The sequence below is a fragment of the Phyllopteryx taeniolatus genome, chromosome 10 (genome assembly GCF_024500385.1).
Source record: "Phyllopteryx taeniolatus isolate TA_2022b chromosome 10, UOR_Ptae_1.2, whole genome shotgun sequence".
NCBI classification, from domain to species: Eukaryota; Metazoa; Chordata; class Actinopteri; order Syngnathiformes; family Syngnathidae; genus Phyllopteryx; species Phyllopteryx taeniolatus.
The window spans coordinates 9,127,367-9,151,207 of NC_084511.1; the positions used below are offsets into that span (position 1 = coordinate 9,127,367).

General features: G+C 42.0%; 1 protein-coding gene across 11 annotated transcripts in view; it reads left to right on the forward strand.

Annotated features, from left to right (window-relative positions):
• Positions 1–23,841, forward strand: part of atp8a1 (ATPase phospholipid transporting 8A1) — a 176,995-nt gene that overhangs the window by 29,313 nt on the left and 123,841 nt on the right. For 7 of the 11 annotated variants that reach the window (XR_009790381.1, XR_009790382.1, XM_061786766.1 and 4 more), the window contains exons 4-11: positions 8,145–8,244; positions 11,499–11,597; positions 15,168–15,213; positions 15,318–15,358; positions 20,088–20,161; positions 21,923–21,992; positions 22,099–22,244; positions 23,482–23,593. Coding sequence is in view for 9 of the 11 variants with exons in the window: in XM_061786766.1 (XP_061642750.1) it covers positions 8,145–8,244; positions 11,499–11,597; positions 15,168–15,213; positions 15,318–15,358; positions 20,088–20,161; positions 21,923–21,992; positions 22,099–22,244; positions 23,482–23,593 (688 nt within the window). In the remaining 2 variants the exon portion in view is untranslated. Of the gene's footprint in view, positions 1–8,144; positions 8,245–11,498; positions 11,598–15,167; positions 15,214–15,317; positions 15,359–20,087; positions 20,162–21,922; positions 21,993–22,098; positions 22,245–23,481; positions 23,594–23,841 lie in introns of those variants that run through there. The other 4 variants (XM_061786767.1, XM_061786770.1, XM_061786773.1 and 1 more) reach the window with 2 other exon arrangements.

Here is a 23,841-nt window from a genome sequence, read left to right on the forward strand (position 1 = left end):
AGGCAATTGATAGTACAGGTAGTCTCTCCGGGATGCAAACAGCTTATTTTTGTAGTGATATTTTTACCATTTGTTTACCCATTCCTCTTGCCCCCTCTCTCTCTCAATATATTCTGTTTAAATGTGTTGTTTTAAGAATGTGTTTGAGGACCCTAAAACAATACATATTTCTATTTATATATTTCTGTATTTCTATGTCGCAGAATCTCCCTTATCGCAGGGGGTCTGGAACGTAAACCCTGCGAAGGAGGCGGGGTTTACTGTATTGGCTGAATAATGTGTTGAGGTTATGCATAGTAAACAGTTAACAGCCACGTGTGTCTTCCTCATTAATGTACACATAGCACCCCGTATTGACAGAAAAAACTGAATAGTTGAAATTTTTGCTGATTTATTAAAAAAGAAAAACTGAAATATCACATAGCCAAAAGAATGCAGATCCTTTGCTGTGACACTCATATATTTAACTCGGGTGCTGTCCATTTCTTCTGATCATCTTTGAGATGGTTCTACACCCTCATTGGAGCCCAGCTGTGTTTGATTATACTGATTGGACTTGATTAGGAAAGCCACACACCTGTCTATATAAGACCTTACAGCTCACAGTGCATGGCAGAGCAAATGAGAATCACGAGGTCAAAGGAACTGCCTGAAGAGCTCAGAGACAGAATTGTGGCAAGGCACAGATCTGGCCAAGGTTACAAAAAAATGTCTGCTGCATTTAAGGTTCCCAAGAGCGCAGTGGCCTCCATAATCCTGAAATGGAAGACGTTTGGGACGACCAGAACCCTTCCTAGAGCTAGCCGTCCGAGCAAACTGAGCAATCGGGGGAGAAGAGCCTTGGTAAGAGAGGTAAAGAAGAACCCAAAGATTCCTGTGGCTGAGCTCCAGAGATGCAGTTGGGAGATGGGAGAAAGTTCTACAAAGTCAACCATCACTGCAGCCCTCCACCAGTCGGCGCTTTATGGCAGAGTGGCCCGACAGAAGCCTCTCCTCAGTGCGAAACACATGAAAGCCTGCATGGAGTTTGCTAAAAAAACACCTGAAGGACTCCAAAATGGTGAGAAATAAGATTCTCTGGTCTGATGAGACCAAGATCGAACTTTTTGGCCTTAATTCTAAGCTGTATCTGTGGCGAAAACCAGGCACTGCTCATCACCTTTCCCAACAGTGAAGCATCGTAGTGGCAGCATCATGCTGTGGGGGTGTTTTTCAGCTGTAGGGACAGGACGACTGGTTGCAATCGAAGGAAAGATGAATGCGGCCAAGTACAGGGATATCCTGGACGAAAACCTTCTCCAGAGTGGTCAGGACCTCAGACTGGGCTGAAGCAGCTAAAATAATGGAGTGGCTTCAGAACAACTCCTTGACTGTTCTTGAATGGCCCAGCTGGAGCCCTGACTTTAACCCAAGTAAGCATCTCTGGAGAGGCCTGAAAATGGCTGTTCACCAACGTTCACCATCCAACCTTACAGAACTGAAGAGGATCTGCAAGGAGGAATGGCAGAGGATCCCCAAATCCAGGTGTGAAAAACTTGTTGCATCATTCCCAAAAAGACTCATGGCTGTATTAGCTCAAAAGGGTGCTTCGACTAAATACTGAGCAAAGGGTCTGAATACAGTGTGATATTTCAGTTTTTCTTTTTTAATAAATCTGCAAACATTTCAACAATTGTGTTTTTTTTATGTCAATATGGGGTGCTGTGTGTACCTTAATGTGGAAAAAAATGAACTTAAATTATTTTATTATTGGCTCCAATATAAAAAAAGAGTGAAAAATTTAAGGGGGTCTGAATACTTTCCGTACACACTGTGTTTATCCATCCATCCATCCATTTTCTGAGCCGCTTCTCCTCACTAGGGTCGCGGGCGTGCTGGAGCCTATCCCAGCTGTCATCGGGCAGGGGGCGTGGTACATCCTGAACTGGTTGCCAGCCAATCGCAGGGCACATGGAAACAAACAACCATTCGCACTCACAGTCATGCCTACGGGCAATTTAGAGTCTCCAATTAATGCATGTTTTTGGGATGTGGGAGGAAACCGGAGTGCCCGGAGAAAACCCACGCAGGCACAGGGAGAACATGCAAACTCCACACAGGCGGGGCCAGGGATTGAACCCGGGTCCTCAGAACTGTGAGGCTGACGCTCTAACTAGTCGGTCACCGTGCCGCCCACTGTATGTTTAAAAGTACATTAATATAACCTTTATTAGTCCCATAATGGGGAAAGTTTCAGCAGCAATAAAGGATACAGGAAATACAAAAAAAACATCCAAGAGAAGACATTTGGTTGCAAATTTGTCCGCCATTACACGGTTGATGATATAAATAAATTAAAAAGACAAATATTGAAGCTACAATTTATTAACGATTACAAATATAGAGTAATGATTCTGTTGTCCAATTGAACTGTATGCAGAATTATTTTTACCGTAATACATAGTGTACTGTAATAACTCTCAGGGTAATGTTCTCGACATAATTTTAAAAAATTTAAGTAAATTTCTATGGTTGGCATCTCTGCAGTCCTAGCCATAAATGCAATTTTACTCGGAATTGACTTCGGAATTTCGTTCTCTATTCGGCTTCGGGTTCCTCATTTTCGTTTTTTGTTTTTCGGCCAAGTTCCATTTTGGTGCTCACTACTTATAATCACTGGCAACACTGGTACCTTTTCTTCATATACATAAAGAGATCTTCCCATAAAATTTATTTTTATTTATGCAGAAAGGTTTTTGTCAAAAACCTGTTAATAATTCAAAACACACGTGGCATCAGAGTCTGGCCACTAGACGAATTCAAACTCCTTATTAAAAGTGCTGAAAATGCTTCTTTTTTTTTTTTTTTTTTTTTAAACGAGTGAAGAACCAATCAGCATAATTGATCCAAAACATTTATTGCCTTGGAGCTGATGAAAATGTATTTTATGAAGAGTCAGCCAGCCAAAAATGAAATGTGGGTAGCTAAATAGCTCCTCACAACTCATTTAGTAAAAGAGATACATTTTTATTAGTTTTAGTTGCACTTTGCAATGAAAGTGTTTTTTTGGTACAGAAAATTGCTTTTATTTCTCAGAGTAATATATCCACGTTCATGTTTATTACAGTGACAAGACCCAACGTAAACAATTCATGACTTTGCTTGCTTTTGCTGTTGTGAACTGTAATACACTGTAGCTGCTGACTCATCCTGAGTTGGCAAAAACTGTTTTTGTTGTATACTGAAGACATTTGGGTTTCAGGTCAAAAGATTAATAAAAGACAAAGGTTCAGAATTCCAGCTTTCATGTCGTTATATTTACATCTAGATGTGTTAAACAACTCAGGACAGGGGACTTTTTGTTTGAAGCCACCCACTTTTCAAGTGAGCAAAAGTATTGGAACAGACATTTGGGTCATTGTCTTGTTGCACGAGGAAGCTTCTCCCGATTAGTTTGCATTTTTCTGTCAATATTCTATAAATATTTTTACTCGCACAAACTGAAAAAAGAGTCGCATATGCGAACATTTTGGTCGCAGTCTCGAGCCCTGTGTCATGATTGGTTATCGTCTGATGTAGGACTGGACCCAAAAGCAGGCGAAGGCGGAAGGAGTAGATGGAAATGGTTTATTTGGAGGTTCCGAGGCGTGATGGTGGCTCGCGGGAACAAGGAACAGTCAGAAGACTGTAGCGGGAGCAGGTGGCAGGACTTGACTGCGTTGTTGGAGCGGGCGGTGAAGCTGGAGACACTGGAGGAATCCTGGAAGTGGAAGAGCACATATGAGGCTAAGTATCACTGCGGATAGTCCGGAAACAATTAGCAATAAGAGATGAAGCCACGAGAGCAGAGCTGTGTACCACCAACAATAGCGAAATACTGGTACTGGTGGAGACCGGCTTAAGCAGAGAAACATGAAATGTCAGGTGGATCTTGAGAGAGAGAGGAAGTTTTAACTGTACCGAGGTGGCATCGATGATTTTACTGATAGGAAAGGGACCAATGAAGCATGGAGTGAGCTTGCAGGATTCAGTTTGGAGGGGGAGATCACGGAAAGAGAGCCAAACCATCTGCCCCACCTTGTATTCAGGCGTGGGAGAGGGAAGAAGATCCGCCAGCCCCTTATTCTTTTCGGCTGAATGCGTAAGAGGAGCCCTGACGTCCTTTCAGACAGCTTTGACTCGTCGAAGGTGCTCGCTTACTGCGGGACCCGCCACCGTATGTTCCTGTTCCTTAAACAGAGGAGTTTGGAAACTGTAACATGCCATTAAGGGAGACATACATGTGGTGGAGCTGGTGAGGGAGTTGTGGGCATATTCCACCCATGGGAGAAAGGTGCTCCAGGATGCGGGATTGTGAGCAGCAACACAGCGAAGAGCAGATTCCAAGCTTTGATTCGCCCTCTCTGTCTGGCCGTTGGATTGGGGGTGATAGCCGGAAGATAGACTGGCTGCTGCCCCCGCCGCCCTGCAGAACTCATTCAGACCTGGGAGTAGAAATGAGGACCTCGGTCCGAGACAATGTCAATAGGTATGTTGTGAAGTCTGAATACATGAAGGACTAGCAAGTTAGCGGTCTCAAAAGCAGAGGGAAACTTGGGGAGGGGTACATAGTGGACATACTTGGTGAAACGATCTATGATTGTGAGAATGAAGGAATTACCTTCGGAGGGGGGTATACTGGTAACGAAGTCCATGGAAATGTGGGACCAGGGCCGACACAGAATAGTTAAGGTGCGCAGCAGACCAGCTGGGGGTCGGTGAAGTGTCACCTCGGGCAGGCTAGGACCAACTCTTGGGTGTCTTTACCCAGGCTGGGCCACCAGAAGTGTTCCTGGATGAAATGGATGGTGCGGGTGATTCCAGGATGACAAGTGAGCTTAGAGTTGTGGGCCCACTGAAGGACATCAGAGCATGCAGAATTGGGCACGAACAGCCGGTTAGGAGGTCCGGTCATGGGATCAGGGAGCGTCTTCTGAGCCTCCTTAACCACCTTCAATCTCCCATGTGGCCGCCCTGACGAAGCAGGAGGAAAGAAGGATGGGCTCTGGTTCACTTGGGCTGGAAGGGGAGGAATGGAGTCCAGAGAGGGCATCAGGCTTGCCGTTACGGGAACCAGGGCGGAAGGAGAGGCTGAAATTGAACCGGCTGAGGAATAATGCCCAACAAGCTTGACGGTGGTCCAACCGCTTAGCGGAACGGAGGTAAGCAAGATTTTTATGGTCGGTTCAGATGATGAACGAGGAAACAGTCCGCTGGGTCCGGTTGTAGTTGTCCCTTGGTGATGATGTGTCCCAGGAAGTGCATGGAGGAAAGGTGGAATTCACATTTCTCAGGCTTGACAAAGAGACGATTCTCAAGGAGACGCTGAAGGACTTGGCGGACGTGGTGGTGATGTTCTTCGAGAGCAGGAGAAGATGAGGATGTCATCCAAATAGACAAAGATGAACCGGTTCAGCATATCACGGAGGATGTCGTTGATGGTTTGGAACACAGTGGGGGTGTTGGTTAACCCAAAGGGCATGACAAGATACTCAAAATGTCCGATGGATGTATTGAAGGCGGTTTTCAATTCGTCCCCCTCCTTAATGCGGATGAGGTGGTAGACGTTGCGTTGGTCCAAGCGAATATTTGGGTTTCGCAGAGGGGTTCAAAGGAAGGGTCTATGAGAGGTAATGAAGCTTTGTTTTTCATAGTAATGTCGTTGAGGCCACGGAAGTCAATGCGGGGCGGAGAGTGGTGTCTTTTTTTGTCAACAAAGAAGAACCCAGCCCCCAGGGGGGGAAGAAGAGGGTCGGATAATTCCGGAGGCAAGGTAGTCGTGGATATAATTCTCCATGGCTTCCATTTCTGGATGGGAAAGGTTATAGAGCCGGCTGGAGGGGAGAGGGCCTCCAGGAGGTCAATGGTGCAGTCATAGGGGCGGTGGGGGGTAAGTGAGATGGCAAGATCCTTACTGAACACTGGGGAAAGGTCACGATAGTCTTCTGGTACGCGGGAGAGATCAACTGAGGTAACAGGTGGCTGAGGTTTGCTTGAGGGCGGGACGGCCGAGTGAAGACAGTGGGAGTGGCAGTGATTGACAGGTGGGTCCAATTGATGGCGGGGTTGTGTTGCTTGATCCAGGGGATGCCAAGGACTAATGGAGTCTCCGGGGAAGGAATGACAAACAGCTGGAGGGTTTCGCAGGAGGAGGCGGCAGGGGGTTCAGCGTGCCGCAGATTGGCTGGATGCCCTTTGCCCGCGGATGGTGTCAAGCTGCGCGTTTAAAGCCCCTTCTGTCTCTTTCTTTCTCGGAGACGATTGTCTAGCTTAATAGCTACCGAAATTAATTCCTCCAAAGAGGTGGGCTCATCCCGGGCTCCGATCTCGTCTTTGAGCCGCTCCAAAAGTCCCTTAACAAATATCCCGCGGCCTCGTTCCATCTGCATTCACCTGCTAGAATCCTAAACTCAAACGAGTAGGACACCACGGAGCCAGACCCCTGAGTGAGGGCTTGGAGGCGCCGAACAGCTTCCCTACACTTAACTAGGTGATCAAACACCTTTTTAAGCTCGGCCGAGAATGATGACAGTGAGAGTGCCAGTGAGGAATTAAACCAAAGTGCGGTGCCCCATTTAGCGGCTCTTCCACGCAGGAGCTTAATAAGGAAGGGGACTTTTGACCGGTCAGTGGGATAACTCAGGGGTTGGAGATCGAATATTAACGAGCACTTTAAGAGAAATTCGCCACAGGATCCTAGATCCACGGAGGAAGGTTCGGGAGGCGGAACGTGAGGTGCATTGTACGGGAGGAGGGGTTGGTAGCAGGCTGCAGGTGTGGGAGGAGTACTCACGGGAGGGTTGCCGGACTGAATCTGGGAAGACAGGAGAGAGACTTGTTCGGTAAGGGATTTTAATGAGTCCATGATTTTACAAAGCACATTATCCAGTCTGCCAATATGGGTACCTTGGTGGGCGAGCGCGTCCCTCAGTTCCTCCGACGTCGATGGGTCCATGATTTTTTGGACCACAGTATTCTGTCACGATTGGTTATCGTCTGATCTAGGACTGGACCCAAAAGCAGGCGGAGGCGGAAGGAGTAGATGGAAATGGTTTATTTGGAGGACGCTTGCGTGATGGTGGCTCGAGGGAACAATGTACAGTCAGGAGACGGTAGCGAGAGCAAGTGGCAGGACTTGACGGTGTGGTTGAGCAGGCAGCGAAGCTGGAGACACTGGAGGAATCCTAGAAGTGGAAGAGCACATATGAGAAGCCACGAGACCAGAGCTGTGTACCACCAACAATAGCGAAGTGTTCTGGCGCCAGATCTCTGGGTCAGGCAGGCTTAAATGCAGGCAGAAATCAGTGTCACTTGAAGACGGGTGCGCAGCCCAGGTGGTGGTGATTGCTGGTGAGAAGAGGGGGGGGGCATGTTGATGACGCAAACACTGTTAGATTGTTTGACATAAATAAAAACATAATGCTAAACAGTGTTAGATTGACGAAGATAAAAGCAGCATGCTACAACATGACACAGTGAAAGTGCTGCCGTTTGATGTTTGCCTTTTCCTGTCCTTGTGGCTGTTTGGAATCCTGCGAGGACTGTTCCTCATTCTGCTGTCTGTGAATTAAGACAACAGTGAAATCGGAGCATTTTCTGATTTGCTATCTGCGGATTACAAAGTCTTGCATCACTTTGGGCGATCTTCGATAAATTGACTGCCCTTAACTGAACTGCATGCTGGCCCCGATTTGACCTGTCACAGTTGATCTCAAATTGATAATTAAAATCCTTTCCAACTTTACCAGCATGCTGCATTTGGGCCCGAAGAACACTCACCTTGTGTCAAAATGTTAGTTAGTAAAGCACAAACTTAGACGTTTCCCGAGTTATAAGATGTCGCTCGGTCATTATTTTTTTGCTCATTGTTGCGAGCCGAAATTTGATAAGATGTTTAGACATCCACCCAGCATCGCACGTCTCACTCAACAATTCAAATATGAGTAAATTGCGTACGAGTTCAGTCATGGAACAAATTCAACTTGTAAATCAAGTTACCACTGTATTTACTTAGGTAGGTCGGATATTCTTAAAATGCTATTGCCTTACAGAAACACAAACAGACGTACAGAAAATACATTTTAAAAATGGCTAATTAACATTTAACATTGTTTTTCTCTTTACAGTACGGCCAAATACAATGTCGTCACCTTTCTCCCGAGATTCCTCTACTCGCAGTTCAGGAGGGCAGCCAACGCTTTTTTCCTCTTCATTGCACTCTTACAGGTAGGATTTTTAATCCACTGGAACACAATGTCACATAACACACTTAGATACAATTGTAACATGCAAGCTGTCATTTTTGTAAAATCTTCACAGTTTGAATTTGTTGCCATTAGTATGCAAGTGGTAGGCTGTTTACGTTGACCTAGACACTATTTGCAAAGGTCCTGTCTGTAATTCCGTAGCATATACACTCGTAAAGGCACACACGCTCACGTAATCATGTTGCCTTAGTTATGAATAATACATGTAATACTGTGTTCTGTTAAAAGGAAACCCAATTTATTTCCTGCCTCACCGATCTTTGTCATAATACATTAAAAATACATTCGGCTGCAATGTACACTATAGTCTCAATTGGCTTTGTTACTGTACTATCATAGTAAGAGGGTGTTTTTTTTCTTCTTTGTTAGCCACAGTGGTTGCCATTGGTGTTTTTCTCAGCATCAATCATTCCGATTATATTCAAAGCAGCACAAATCAATCCGTCTCAGAGATAAAAGCATGAGAGGGAGGACTCTTCGCCTTGATTCCCACAGAAAGCGTTTCCTCTTTGAGAGCCTCTATTCTGTGACCTTGAAGTTTCTACTTTGAAAAGCAACCGGTGCATCTTCATTAGTTGACTGCGCGATGTTGCAACCTTTAACAAAAGACGTCTCTTAGGATGGGGAATGTCATGTTCATAGCAGTAAGTCTGTGTATGCATGTTTGGCTGAGATTTGATTATTTAATGTGGAACCGCAAACAAATATTTTTTTATTTTTTTAAATAATTTGGTTCTAAGCTGAGGATGTAACCATATTGTATCCATGTGTACAGTATGTGCAGAGGTCGCCAGCCAATCAATCAGGCTTTGTTTAATACGGTCAAATAAGATTAAAAAATCTATATACAATTCAGTCTTTTGCTCAATGAACAGGCAAGACGTTTCCAGACCAGTGCGTCACTTAATCTGTACAAATGAACACAATGTCACTTCCAAGAGCTGAACAAAAGACTGTGAAACGTCTAACTTTCTTTTAATTAAAAAAACAAACAAACAAATGAAACAAAAAATAAAACAATTATCTCTGTTGTCATGCAGAGGGCACTAATCTAAGATTCAAGACTTGAGCTTTGTTTCCTCTTTCTTTACCTCACATAGAAACATAACAGAATATGGAATGCTAACCGTAAATATGATTTAATTGATAAAAGCAAATAATTTTTACCTCTGTCATGGACATTATTGTCAGAGCTGCCAAATGTTACGGAACTTCTGTATTTTGTTACGAAAATCACTGAACGTTGACTTGTTACGGCCATAACGCCGATTGATCCGGATATTGAAAAAAATAAAATAATAAATCCGGCATCTGACATTGTCGCCTTCACATTGAACCAGCTGATTGGTGCATGCTATTTCATTACGCCGCCTGGATGCCAAGCCGCAGAGGCGAAAGTTCTCTTTACGTCTGATGTCAACACATTGTAAGTTACTGATCAAACCCTCCATGGTAGTGAATAAGCTACACTTCTTACAAAAGTGTCACGAAGAGAGGATGAGGAGTGGATAGGGGAAGACGTGTGCTAATTGCTAAACTATCGTTACACGCAGACTCAAAACATCGAACTAAGTGATTTGGTGAAACAATACACTTGCCACATTAGTCTGGCTGGAACTGCGTTTTTGTGGCGAGTAACCAACTTTGAGCAACAAAATAACAGGGCAATTCACACGTGTTTAGAGAGAGAAATAGAAAATAATACACATCCACACAGGACGCCACATCTGAACCGGAAATGGATTAATATGTCACTGCACACATCACTTCAGAATGTGGGCAGGTTAAAAGTATATTACTATTATTAATAAATACTCGTAATATAAGATAACCTTTATTAGTCCCACAATGGGGAAATTTGCATCGTTTCAGCAGTAATTGTGGATATAGAGAATATAAATCCATCCATCCATCCATTTTCTGAGCCGCTTCTCCTCACTAGGGTCGCGGGCGTGCTGGAGCCTATACCAGCTATCATCGGGCAGGAGGCGGGGTACACCCTGAACTGGTTGCCAGCCAATCGCAGGGCACATACAAACAAACAACCATTCGCACTCACGTTCACACCTACGGGCAATTTAGAGTTGTCAATCAATAAATATGTAAGATAAATAGCATGCAAGAGAAGACGTAATTACATTTCTTCTTCTTACATGTACTTTTTGTACACGTACAAGAAGTACATTGCACAAAATAGAAACCAAAACTATTGTCCATACATAAACTATCCAATTCAGTCGCTCAGCAATGCTATTTGTTTATTTGCAAAGTAGAGTGCTGAGTTTTAATTTTGACGTTTCAGATCTAATTAATCTGCTTTAATAGACTTGCAGTTTTTGTTACTAGGGTTGAAAAATGAATTGGCAAAGGTTAATTAATCAATAGACATAGATATTTTTGATGATGGAACGTTGAAATCTCATGCAGTATACTGGCACTTTGATTCAGGCTGCAACTCCGTCCACCATTACAAGGTTATTGTAATAAAATGACAAATATTTGAAGCAATAATTTATCAACGATTATGATTATGACTGTCGCACGGAAATGTTCTTGACAACATTTTAAAAATATGGAAGTTCAGGCAAATTTGGACAAATTGTTCTGGAAGTGAATATTTATAGGTTGGCAGGTCTGTTTTCAGATTAAGGATTTATTTTCCCCACTTTCTGTCCTGAAGCTCCTCTTTCCAAAGTCTCAGAGAACACTATTTCTCTTTGAGACGCTTAAGTTAGTGCCATTTCTATGTGATATTGTATTGACAGAGCTTCACAATTGAAGCTGTGCCATGGATTATATTTTAAATAACTGCATTTAAGTGTAGATGTGCTTTTCTCGGCACTACAAAACACAATACAGCAAACAAGTAAGTGCAAAAGATAAAAGATATGTTCAGATGATCAATAGATCTTACGAAACTCATGCTAAATTTGCATGCAAATATAAGCGTCTAAGTAGCATGCCAATGTAGCTAACTTTAAATTCCCCAGGATTATTGATTATTTATATATATTGTCAATGTAAAAATCATTATTATTTATATATATTGTCAATGTAAAAATCCTGTTGTGGTATTTGAGCCAAGATGGTAGCGGTAGCTTTGGTAAAAGATAGAATAGAAAAAAATAAAAAAAGCATTTTTCTCTCTTGATACACTTTTGTCACTTATGTTGTCTTGATTTGTTGTTGTTGTTGTTGTTGTTTTTCTCTCAGCAAATCCCAGATGTGTCTCCCACTGGTCGCTGGACAACGTTGGTGCCACTGCTTTTTATACTGGTTGTGGCTGCTGTAAAGGAAGTCATTGAGGATCTGGTGAGAGCACCTTCAAAAACTGTATTTCAAAAGTCGCCTACATTCTGTCCTTTTTTAGTTGAGATTTTCCCTACAGGAGGCATTGATGGTCACATGATCTCAGCAGGATGCGTGCAAACTCCTATATGCACATGTACATTGTGTCCATATACAAGCACACACTCATTTCATTTAACAGCTGTGCCTTCCTGGCTTCCCATTGAGTTAATTAACCTACACACTAGTGTAGTTAGCACTAACCAAATATAGCAACTGTTTGCCCTTTCGCATATATGAAAATATTTCAGTTAAAAAATACATTCATTCATTGTAGTTAACATTAGGGATGGGCATTTGATTATATTTTCCGGATCTATTATGAGGAAATGTATTGATTTTACTGTTACCTTTAAAACACTTTTAATTGGTTGGATTGGCAAATTTTGGAATGTTCTCAACTCCTGTCCCCATGCTACGGAACAGATTAATGGATGTCAGCAAGAGTTGCTATTGTGGAGGTCTGCATGGATGTGGGCCATAGATAGATGTCGGGTTGTCCTTCTTTATACAGCAAACTATTTGTGAGTGAATCTTTTCTGGTTGCAGCCAAGTAGTGCACTCAATTTTGCTTCAAGACATAATTAATCACCATTCAATTCAACACGATCCATAGAATTTTAATGATGAATTAAATCAATCAATCAATCTTTAATCTAGTCAATCTTTATACCAATATGTATTCTACGGTGGCCTGGAAATGTAAAACAATATAACAAATTGTGAAACACTTTTACATTTCAGAAACAAAATTAACAAAAGCCAAAATACTTTTACATTTCATAAAACAAATTAACAAAACATAAAACACTTTTACATTTCAGAAAACAAATTAACAAAAGCCAAAACACTTTTACACATCAGACAGCAAATTAACAAAAACAGAAACACTTTTACATTTCAGAAAACAAATTAACAAAAGCAGAAACACTTTTACATTTCAGAAAACAAATTAACAAAAACATTTCAAAAAACACACGAACAAAAGTGGAAACACTTTTACAAAATATGATACAAATTACAATTGATACAAACGGGAACGTCGAACATTATTAGGATTCCCACGCATTTTCCTGGCAGGACACCCCAGGACACGCGTCGCTGGACTATGATTCGCTCTGGACACTGCAGCATTATATCCCGCAATCTCCTCTTTGCTGCAGCGCTGGTTTTTAGTGACCAGTCTCATCTTGGATAGAATTGGTTTCCTCACCCTGACCAACATCAACAAAATAAATACAGGAAATGCTGGTTCCCCTCCATTGTTGTTTTCATTGTTGTTTGTTAGCGTGGATCGGTCTGACCAATGTCTTCACTGTGGTGTGGTTTTTGAGAGCACAGACAAATAACAAGGCAAGGGATATTAATGCAGCTCCGATCTGACATGCCTGGTTTGTGTTAGGAGCAGAAAAAACAATGGTCGAATGAAATTAGCCGACAGCTCTTGCATGCGGAATGATGGGTGAGTTTTCGTGTAGCACCGAAAACGTTTCCCGGTCTCAGTTCAGCTGGCGAAAAAGTGAAGCTCTGTGACACTGCCCGCGTTTTCATTACACATAGCACTGCATTGCCAAGATGCAAGACGTGATACGACCGGAGCCTTAAAAGCGAGCGCACAGGAGTGCATCAATTAGCTTTTACTTTAATTAGCTCTGGTGTAAATTGGAGTAAGCAAACAGAATGTAAACGTTTCATCTTGTGGGGGTCGTGAGAGGATATGTCCACGTGTCTCTTATCAGGGCCAACACACATTGCTGTTGCTGGATACCACTTGACAAGACCTCAAACATCAGCACTGTTGACGATGTGACTGTTTTAGTGGTCAAGTGGGAAGCTGCAAGGGCAAGGAATAGTGCTGATTTGCACTTACATTTGAGTCTTGCATACAACCATCCAGTAGTATGTCTTCAAACTAGAAGAGCGCAGACCTCCACCAAGGCCAAACAGTCCCAAGCATGCCTGTCTGTCTTGTCTTAGAAGTAATCTCTTAGAAATAATGACTTGTTTGGCGATACTGTTCCACTCTCTCTACCCCACTTGGCCCCAATATAAGCGGAATATAATGCAACAATCAAAATTCATTCCTTCAGCCACACCTTTATCCCAATCTGCATCAATATTTTAAGGTCTCTCCTTTGGCCCATCCTCCACTGCTTGACAAAATGTTATGTTGGTTTTTGTGTGTTTTTTTTTGGTTTTATGACAGACATAACACATTCCTCCTTCAAACCTTTCAAAGTTTTTTGGTGCCTGGTGAAGGTACCATGCATAGTTTTGAGTGACCATAGACATCTTTGCTGTTGGGCAGGGAACTAATATCTCCATCCATCCATCCATCCATTTTCTGAGCCGCTTATCCTCACAAGGGTCGCGGGAGTGCTGGAGCCTATCCCAGCTATCATTCGGCAGGAGGCGGGGTACACCCTGAACCGGTTGCCAGCCAATCGCAGGGCACAAACAAACAAACAAACAACCATTCACACTCACAGTCACACCTATGGGCAATTTAGAGTCCTCAATTAACCTACCATGCATGTTTTTGGGATGTGGGAGGAAACCGGAGTGCCCGAAGAAAACCCACGCAGGCATGGGGAGAACATGCAAACTCCACACAGGCGGGGCCTCAGAACCATGAGGCAGACGCTCTAACCAGTTGTCCACCGTAATATCTCCAGTTTTGGTCAATTTCACATTTTTTCACAAATCAATACATTTATAGAGCTCTGCTCTTAGGAACCTTAAGTGCAGCAGAAATTTGTAACCTTGGCCAGATCTGTGCCTTTCCACAATTCTGTCGCTGAGCTCTTCAGGCAGTTCCTTTGACCTCATGATTCTCATTTGCTCTGACATGCACTGTGACCTGTAAGGTCTTATATAGACAGGTGTGTGGCTTTCCTCATCAAGTCCAATCAGTATAATCAAACACAGCTGGACTCCAATGAAGGTGTAGAACCATTTTAAGGCTGATCAGAAGAAATAAACAGCACCCGAGTTAAATGAGTGTCACACCAAAGGGTCTGAATACTTTTATTTATTTATATATATATATATATATATATATATATATATATATATATATATCAGTGTTGACTGAAAAGTATTGGTTTTAGAAATGCGCGAATTCTGCCGATGTGTACCAAAAGAAGTGGCTGCTTGGTGTATATGTACAATATGTTTTATGTAGAAGCTTTAATAAATGTTAATCATCCTGCAAAATAGGTGATCACACGTGTGATCAGATCACACAAAATGACAATGTAAGTGAATACCTACGTAGATAAGTATCTACATTTTATAATATTGTCATTTGTCAGTCATTATTAATGTTCGTGTTATTATTAGTATACGTGTTAGATGAGGGAAGTGAGTGACTATGCAGCCAGCGTCAAGGTAAAAGATTGTATTAAGTCAACTGTTGTCTTTAGAAACCCTCACTCAGAGCAGGCTATTCTAATGCTTTTGTCCCCCAAGTAAGATTTGTCTTGTAATAGTCCATTTGGATAATCAGCCTTCCATTTTCTTCTTTCATTCAAGAAACGCCACAAGGCTGACAGTGTTGTCAACAAAAAGGAATGTCAAGGTACTGAGAACATTGCACTGATGCTCTTTTGGTCTGGTAACAGTTTGTACATATCTTATTTTGACCTCCTCTTTCTGTCTTTGTTTCCCTTCCTTTCACATCAGTATTAAGAAATGGCGCCTGGGAGATTGTGCATTGGGAAAAGGTATGTAATAATTAAACTTATGTCTATGGCACTTTTCAGTCAAACCCCTAACAAGCCAACACATTATTATTTGTGGATCATAAGCACACACACATGCTAAGACCCACACTGACCCTTTGATGGGATGAAACAGATAATTAATCCAGTGTTTCAATGAGAACTGTCAACGAAGATTCTGATCTTTCATAAGGCAGTTGTTTATCATTTCTGAATCAAAAAGCTGAAATCTCTGGGGGGGAGGGGGGACAGAACAACCCTTGGGTACTGTACGTTTAAGAGCATGTAACAAATTTGTAATAACACCTTACTACTGTAATTACAGGTTGCATCAAGCAGGAGCCATGTCATGTTTACTTAATTTTTTTATTTTAGTGTTTGTCATGTCACTCTTTTATTTGGTTTATATTTGTGTTTGTGATTCTGTTTCCTCATACAGAAGAAAAGATAAACATAAAACGTTTACCGTAATTTATCATCTATAATACGCTATTATGCGGTATTCATGCTCAAAAACATGAAGTATTATCTGTATTTTATTAGGTTTTTCAAATATTCTGCTCTGTGTGCATGTATTCGTGTCGCTTCCTCACCACACATTTCTACTCGAGTTCTCATATTAGCATAGAAAAAAGATGGTGATTGAATCAAAACAATGCTCAATAATACGGTAAGAGTAACTTTTTAATAGCTTTCGCTCTCGTACAGTGCAGATGCTTTTTTGTTCGCTCTGCTTGCTTCGCCTCTATTTAAAATGTTTCTTGCTGATAAGCTTGTTTTTCTTCTAAAAAAAATTAGAAGCAGCGACTCCTGGATATTTCTATACCTCTGGGACTGTACTTTTTTTTTTTTTGTAGATACAGTCAGTTGCCGCCATATTCCAATATTTTCTGATACCCTCTCACTATTATGTGAGCATGGCCTGCTAATTAGCACAAGCCTGCTATTGGCAACAAGACCAGCAATCAAGATGCTCCCTTTTCCACTGAGGACTATCACGGACTGCTGCTGAGGATGTCAACCCTGGAAACGAAAATCCACCGTCTTGAGTTGTATGTGGATGTAAATGGACAGTCTGGGAATGAAACCACTCTCCCGATGTCTCAAAATGGTGAGCAGAAGTCTGCTAACAGACAGCCTCTTAGCTCAACAAAGAGGACGGATGTGCACTGTGGAAACGGTAATGGACCATCCAGCAGTTCTCCCTGGAATTTACTGGGAGCAAAGCCCAGAGATATGGGACAACATCTAAAAGGAAAGACACAACACCCGTAGATTACTGAGGAATCCGACTGGCTTGTGTTGCATGCTGCTTCAACCCAAAATGACGGTCGCGACAGTGAAGGGCAAAACAAAAAGACGCGAGTCAATGCAAACGTTTACATCAGACTTACAAATAGATTTGAGTCACTTTTACAAGACCCTGGCCAAGAATGCTCTTCCCCCACCACCACTGAAAGGTATGAAACAAAATTATACAAGAAAAAAATTCCACCCCAAACGTTAATAGTTGGTGATGGAGCTGACAAGGAACGTTTCGGCAGTGAGAAGAACACCAAAGTACTGTGTTTTACCAATGACATGATTTCTGATATCTCGAAAAAAATCCTGGAGATCGCTAATAAGCACCCAACTGTGAAATCTGTCATTATACACACAGGTGCCCTGGATGTTGTCAAGCAACAATCAGAGGTACTGAAGCGAGATTTCATTGATCTCCTAACAAAAGTGCAATGTCTGGATGCTGAGGTTTTCATGAGTGGACCTCTCCCACTTGTACGATTTAGAGATGAACGTTTCTCTAGGATCAGTCAATTAAATAAGTGGCTCAAATAAGTGTGTACTGAACTATGTGTGAGTTTCATTGACAATTTCTGCATTTTTTTGGAAATGCAGACATCTTTACAAGGCAGATGGTTTCTGTCTAAATAGACAAGGGGTTAAGTTATTGGCTGCAAACATTTTTTGCTGTGTACGTCATTCATCGGCCCGAAAAAAATGCCACCATTGGCCTTGTTGACACGGCTGAAGGACAAAAATATGCAGTTGTTCCCAAACAATCGGAGGAACAAGAGATAAGGCGACACGAGGCGCAAATGGATTCATCATTGTCATCCAAACAGTCGGAAGAATCTCCCACACCCCTCTCTGCCCCATTGGAGCAAAGCCCAACGCAAAACTCACGCTCTACTAGCCTAAATGCCCTGTGTGACAGAACAGGATGAAGACGATTGTCAATATTGGAATTCAACGCACACCACGCCGAGATCTTCCTCCCCTCACCTGAAACCACCGTCCACTGAGATGCGAAGGGCCCCTCCACCACCCATGAAGAATCTTATCTGCAAATCTGACTGATATCTGCGGGATCTTTGCCAGAATAAGTCGGACCGCTGTGGAGATCAGGCATTTTTAATTCCTGTAATTACAAGGGATAGAAATATGGCACAAAAAAGTAGAACTACAAACTTAGCGTGGATAAAATGTGAATCTATCAAACCATTGTCTCCAGTTATCTCTGCGAGACTTGCTCTTTTCAATATCAGGTCACTGGGTAATAAATCAACGTTGATTAATGACATCATTAGAACCTATGATCTGGATTTTTTTGTTACTAAATGAAACGTGGTTAACAGAAAGCAGCTGTAATAGCATTTTAAAGGAGGCAACACCAGCAAATGTAATTTTTTTTAGCAAAGTCCATGCGGGTTTTCATGTCTTGCACTGAGGAGAGGCTTCCTCCTGTTGGGCCACTCTGCCATAAAGCCCCGACTGGTGGAGGGCTGCAGTGATGGTTGACTTTCTACAACGTTCTCCCATCTCTCGACTGCATCTCTGGAGCTCAGCCACAGTGATTGCTCAGTTTGGCAGGACAGCCAGCTCTGAGAAGGGTTCTGGTCATCCCAAACTTCTTCCATTTAAGGAATACGGAGGCCACTGTGCTCTTAGGAACCTTAAGTGCAGCAGAAATTTTTTTTGTAACCTTGGCCAGATCTGTGCCTTGCCACAATTCTGTCTCTGAGCTCTTCAGGCAGTTCCTTTGACCTCATGATTCTCATTTGCTCTGACATGCACTGTGAGCTGTAAGGTCTTATATAGACAGGTGTGTGGCTTTCCTAATCAAGTCCTATCAGTATAATCAAACACAGCTGGACTCCAATGAAGGTGTAGAACCATCTCAAGGATGATCAGAAGAAATGGACAGCAACAGTTAAATATATGAGTGTCACAGCAAAAGGTCTGAATACTTATGGCTGTGTGATATTTTTTCTTTTTTTAACAAATCTGCAAAACTTTCAACAGTTAAGTTTTTTTTCTGTCAATATGGGGTGCTGTGTGTACATTAATGAGGAAAAAAATGAACTTAAATGATTTCGTGAAAAATTTAAGGGGGTCTGAATACTTTCCGTACCCACTGTAACTCCAGAACTAACAGCAGATAAATGCAATGAATTTGCTTGTTATTTTTGTGAAAAATACAATCCATCAGGTGAAATATCTGCACAAATTAGCAAAATGATAAAATGATACTACATCTGAAGGCACCCAGGAAAAACTCAATTATGGTGTCAGAATTTGATACAGATCCAAAAAACTGTAGAGAAAACGATTTGGCAGCTGAAACCATCAACTTTGCTCAAAGCTATTGCTATTGCAAAGTCTGTGCTCGCTGATTTGCTCTTAAAATCTCTGCCATGAAGCCTCTTCTAAAAAATAGAACCCTTCCATGTTAGCAAGCTCCACACAGGTGGGACCGGGATTTGCACCCCGGTCCTCAGAACTGTGAGGCAGATGTGCTAACCAGTCGTCCACCGTGCTGCCTAAACCACAACAGAACTGAGATAATTGTTTTTGGAAATAAAGAAAAGAGTATTGCTGGAGTCACTGTCTTGAAAAATCAAAGACCAAGTCCGAAACCTTGGTGTTCTGATAGATTCCGACCTGACTTTCAACAGTCATATCAAATCAATTACTAAAACTGCAACTAAGCAACTAATTTCCTGGTTAGTTCCCAAGTTATTAAGTGCCTTTTTCTTACCATATGGGTTTGAGAATGTCCTCTTTTCCTCTAGCTGTATTTTATTATAGCTTTACTATATATTCAAATGTCATTTTAATCACAAAGGTCATACCTTTCAAATGTTGAATCATGCCATTAACTGTATTTGTTTTCATCAATGTTCAACATGGTCACAGTCCTTCTCTCCATTTTGTGTACAGCAATGACCAGTGTATTTTCACAGGTTGAGGTGGGCGATGTTATTAAAGTAAATGACCATGATTTCGTGCCTGCGGACGCTGTGGTTTTATCGTGCAGGTATCAATGTTCTTCGTATCTTATTAGGATCGTCACCATCCTTGATCCCTATTGCCCCTTTGAACTCTTCAGCCCAAAGAAATTATGGTTTACCAACATGAAAACAGCACTGCACTGTTTTTGGGTGCAAACTGCAACTACATTTCAACAGATACAAATTCTAACAACAAAGATTTATGCTTGATATCCATCGTTTCTCTAGGTGGGACAAAAGTAATGAGATTTCTTTGGATTAGCTCCTTGTTTTTTTTTTTTATAAAGAGATAACAGATGAAGGATCCTCAGGACTGACAAACAGTTACCTTTCTCCTCTCATGTGTTTGCTCTTTGTCTTTCTATCCTTTCCTCTCCTTTCCCGCCACCCTTACTCTTCCACCCTCTCTCTTGCCGTTGGCGTGTGGTCACAACCATCAGGTGACTGCTGGGGAAGTAGTCAGAGCTGCCAACGGCGATCACCTCCCGGCTGACCTCGTCATACTGTCGTCCAGGTCAGGAAACCCAGAGGCGTCACCAAGGCAACAGCTGTTGCTAAGACAGGGCCAGACATTCAGAAGCTGGTCTCAGAAGCGCTTTGCATGCTTGAGGGGAAAAGAAAGGGACTTGTGATTACCTACCAGATGTTGCATGTTCACTTTTTTTTCACTGTTGCATGGCTCATATGGCCCGCCGAAGCATACATTTCCCGCCATATTTGCATCCTGCCACATTCCGAGAACGAAATATGAACCCCATTTTGGAAGGATAGTCACATTGTTTGCCTTAGATAGTTTATTATAAGTCAGTTAGCTGTTTCGTTTTCTGACAATAGTTGCTTACACTGCAATCGTTTCAATCAAAAGTTTTTTTTGTTGACGACACTATTGTCGGGCCTGAAAATGCTGAGCTGTGAAAAGACGTTAGGTCTTTTCACTTTGTTAAAACAGTCAGTATGTGGTTTGCTCTGAGGATGCCAAAAATGTAATTTTTTTCATTATTTTGGCACACTTCACAATTTCTGCCAATGGAGACACAAACCATTGTGTACTGTACTCGGCATCATTGACAAGTGCTCTAGAAAAGGTATTCATTTTTTTCTGTCTCTCTTTTTATGCCCCTAATACGACCAATTGACTGGAGTGAAGTGAACCTGCACTGGGTCTAGACTAAATTGATTGACTTTAACAAGACAGTTGTCACGTAAATACTACTGTAATTTTTTTAGAAGTTGCCTCGTAGCAATCACATACTGGATGGGCAAAGAGCAGTAAACCCTGGTCTTGCCCTTCCTTGAGGCCCCCTCCCTTCTACATTTGGACCAACCCGCTCTAAAACAAAGAACTGCTTACAAAGAGTAGCTAACAGTGGCCTGGCATGCTCTAACGCTGTCTCTGTGCCCGAAATCTGTCAGAAGCCCATTTGTCTCCTCTGCTTCTTGTGCGCTGCACGCCCTCTCACTTGCATCACGCCACTTTGGAGTTTCCTTTCTCCTCTCTCAGCCCCTTTGCAGATTAGTATTGTTCAAACTGTTTGCATTAGTACAACCTTTAAGTAGACTGATGCGTAGCAACCTCGTCTTAATTATTATAGTAGTGTAGATATTTTATGAAAATCTGCACGAACGTTTAGAGTGGTACCTTGAGATACAAGTGACCCAACTTGGGAGTTTTTCGAGATATGAGCTGTGAGATACGAGTGTTTTGACTTACGTGTTGTTGTCAAGGAATGAATTAAACTCGTATCTCTAGGCACCACTGTTCTTCCTATTCTGTAGCATAAAATTAGGGGGTCACCAACCTTTTTGAAATCATGAGGTACTTCCTGGGTACTTATTAATGTGAAGGGCTATCAGTTGGATACACACTTCTGAAATAACAATTTGCTCAAATTACCTTTACTAATGTTATTACATGGTTATTAATGATTAATGATGTTCATTTACGCGAAGGCACGGATCATGTTAATGATTTCTCACAATAACTAGGAAACAGATAAATAATATGCAACAATATTTCTATTGCTCTCTGGCAGTGATTATATTTTTGAATGATCACTTCTACAACATTCCTAGAAAATCACAATGTCCCATCCCTGGTGAGCTGCTTTTAGAGCAGGCCTGCTGGCTACTCATGTGGTCCTTGGGGACTACCCCGGTGCCCATGGGCACCACATTGGTGACCCCTGGATTAGATGCTATTCATGTATGGATATATTTTATAGATTATTAACAACCCTTTTACTGGTTTGATGTCATCATCCTCTTACCCCAACAGTGAACCGCAGGGAATGTGCTACATCGAAACATCTAATCTAGATGGCGAAACTAACCTTAAAATCAGACAGGTAACTATGGTACTTTTTTTTAATTTTTTTATTTTGTTATTTTTTTGAAAGAGACACATTTTGGCAATGTTTCTGTTTTTGACACACAAAATTACAAAATCAACAGGGTCTCCAAGTGACGTCCGACTTGAAGGACATCGACAGCCTAATCCATCTCTCAGGGAAGATGGAGTGCGAGTGCCCAAACCGTCATCTGTACGAGTTTGTGGGGAACATCCGATTGGATGGACACAGGTGGCCTCAGTTGTTAAGGTCTGGGTTGGTTAACTCAGTGGTTTTCAAACTGGGGGGCGCGCCCCCTAGGGGCCCCCCAGCGTTATGACAGAGGGGGCGCGGGGCTACCATGAACACTTTTCATTATTAAGTTACACCCAGCAGATGGAGCAAATTTTCTAACTACCAACTGCTAGGCAGTTGAGCCATGGCCACTGCTGCCTTTCGCCACATCCTACTTGTGCGAGATAGGGTTTTCTGCAGTTGCCTCAATCAAGACCAAATACAGGTCACAGCTGGACATTGAAAATGAACTTCGAGTGGCTGTCTCACAGTTGTGTCCACGATTAGAAAAAATCTGCAGCACAAAGCAAGCCCACACCAGACTGCAGGAATACAAGAGGTTAAATTTTAGCAGAAAAAAAATGTTTAGGTTTTTGTTTATTCTAGGTGGCTTGGTAAACTCGCCAGTGTAATTTTTCAACTGTAAAAGTGACCACTGCAGTGATTATTGGAGTTATGTTTGTTGTTCATGTTTTTGTTGATTCCCAAGGAATAATGTTTGTAAACTAAGCGTATGCGTATTTATTGCAAAACTATGCGGGGGGCGGGGGGGGGTCTGAAATCTCATCTCCAAAAGGGGGGCGCCGCAAAAAAAGATTTGGGAACCACTGGGATAACTTAAGATACAATTAGACCATTGTCTATTCTCTCTCTCCCTAAAAGATGCCCTACTAAGGGGTAATATCTTTGAAAAGGTTCAGGAAGGTTAAGGACAGCATGTTATTTCACCCATCAAGTTTGAAAAGCCCACAGTTCTTTGCATAATCCATTTTAACACGTTTAGATATGAAACTTGTACTGATCCACTAGCCCTGAGATGAGTGCATCATCTACCGAAGGCACCTGCTTCACTCAAATTCAATTATGTGTTTGTTCAAAGACTGTGCCACTGGAAGGAAAATAAATTTTTATGAGGGAGTAGTTGCAGTGTTATGACATTATGATTTGACCATCCAAGGACTAAAAAGCTTCCCTGAGTAAGCAACTTCCCGACGTAAATATGGCCTTTAGAGGGCTTAATAACGTCATGTTCCTTAGTGTCCTTGTAAATTTTTTCAAAACTTAGTGACTTTTCTTGAGTACAGCATCTGACTATACAGACCAGCCACAATATAAATTCCAACATAAAGTCAGGGGAAATGTGAGCCTTTGATAAAGACTATATGCAGTCTTGATATGTGTATATTGTTTTGTTTTTTTTCTCTCTCGACAGCACACTGCCACTGGGTCCGGACCAGATCTTACTAAGAGGAGCCCAGCTACGGAATACACAGTGGGTCCATGGTGTGGTGGTCTACACGGGTCATGACACAAAGCTCATGCAGGTACAACATATGAAAGAGAGCAGGCATATCTTCTCCACCTTGATTAGTTTGACAGTTGCAATTCGGGTTACCATAGCCTACAGAACTGGAGTGAAAATATATTAATCTCAACTGAGGATAGTTTATGGTGAAGCTCAGCTCTTTTATTATTAGTAGTAACAGTATACAGTAGGATTAGTAAAGGAAATAAACATCAGGTGTTACTTTCACTGTTTTGCACTGAGAACAATTATAGTCTTTGTGATCTA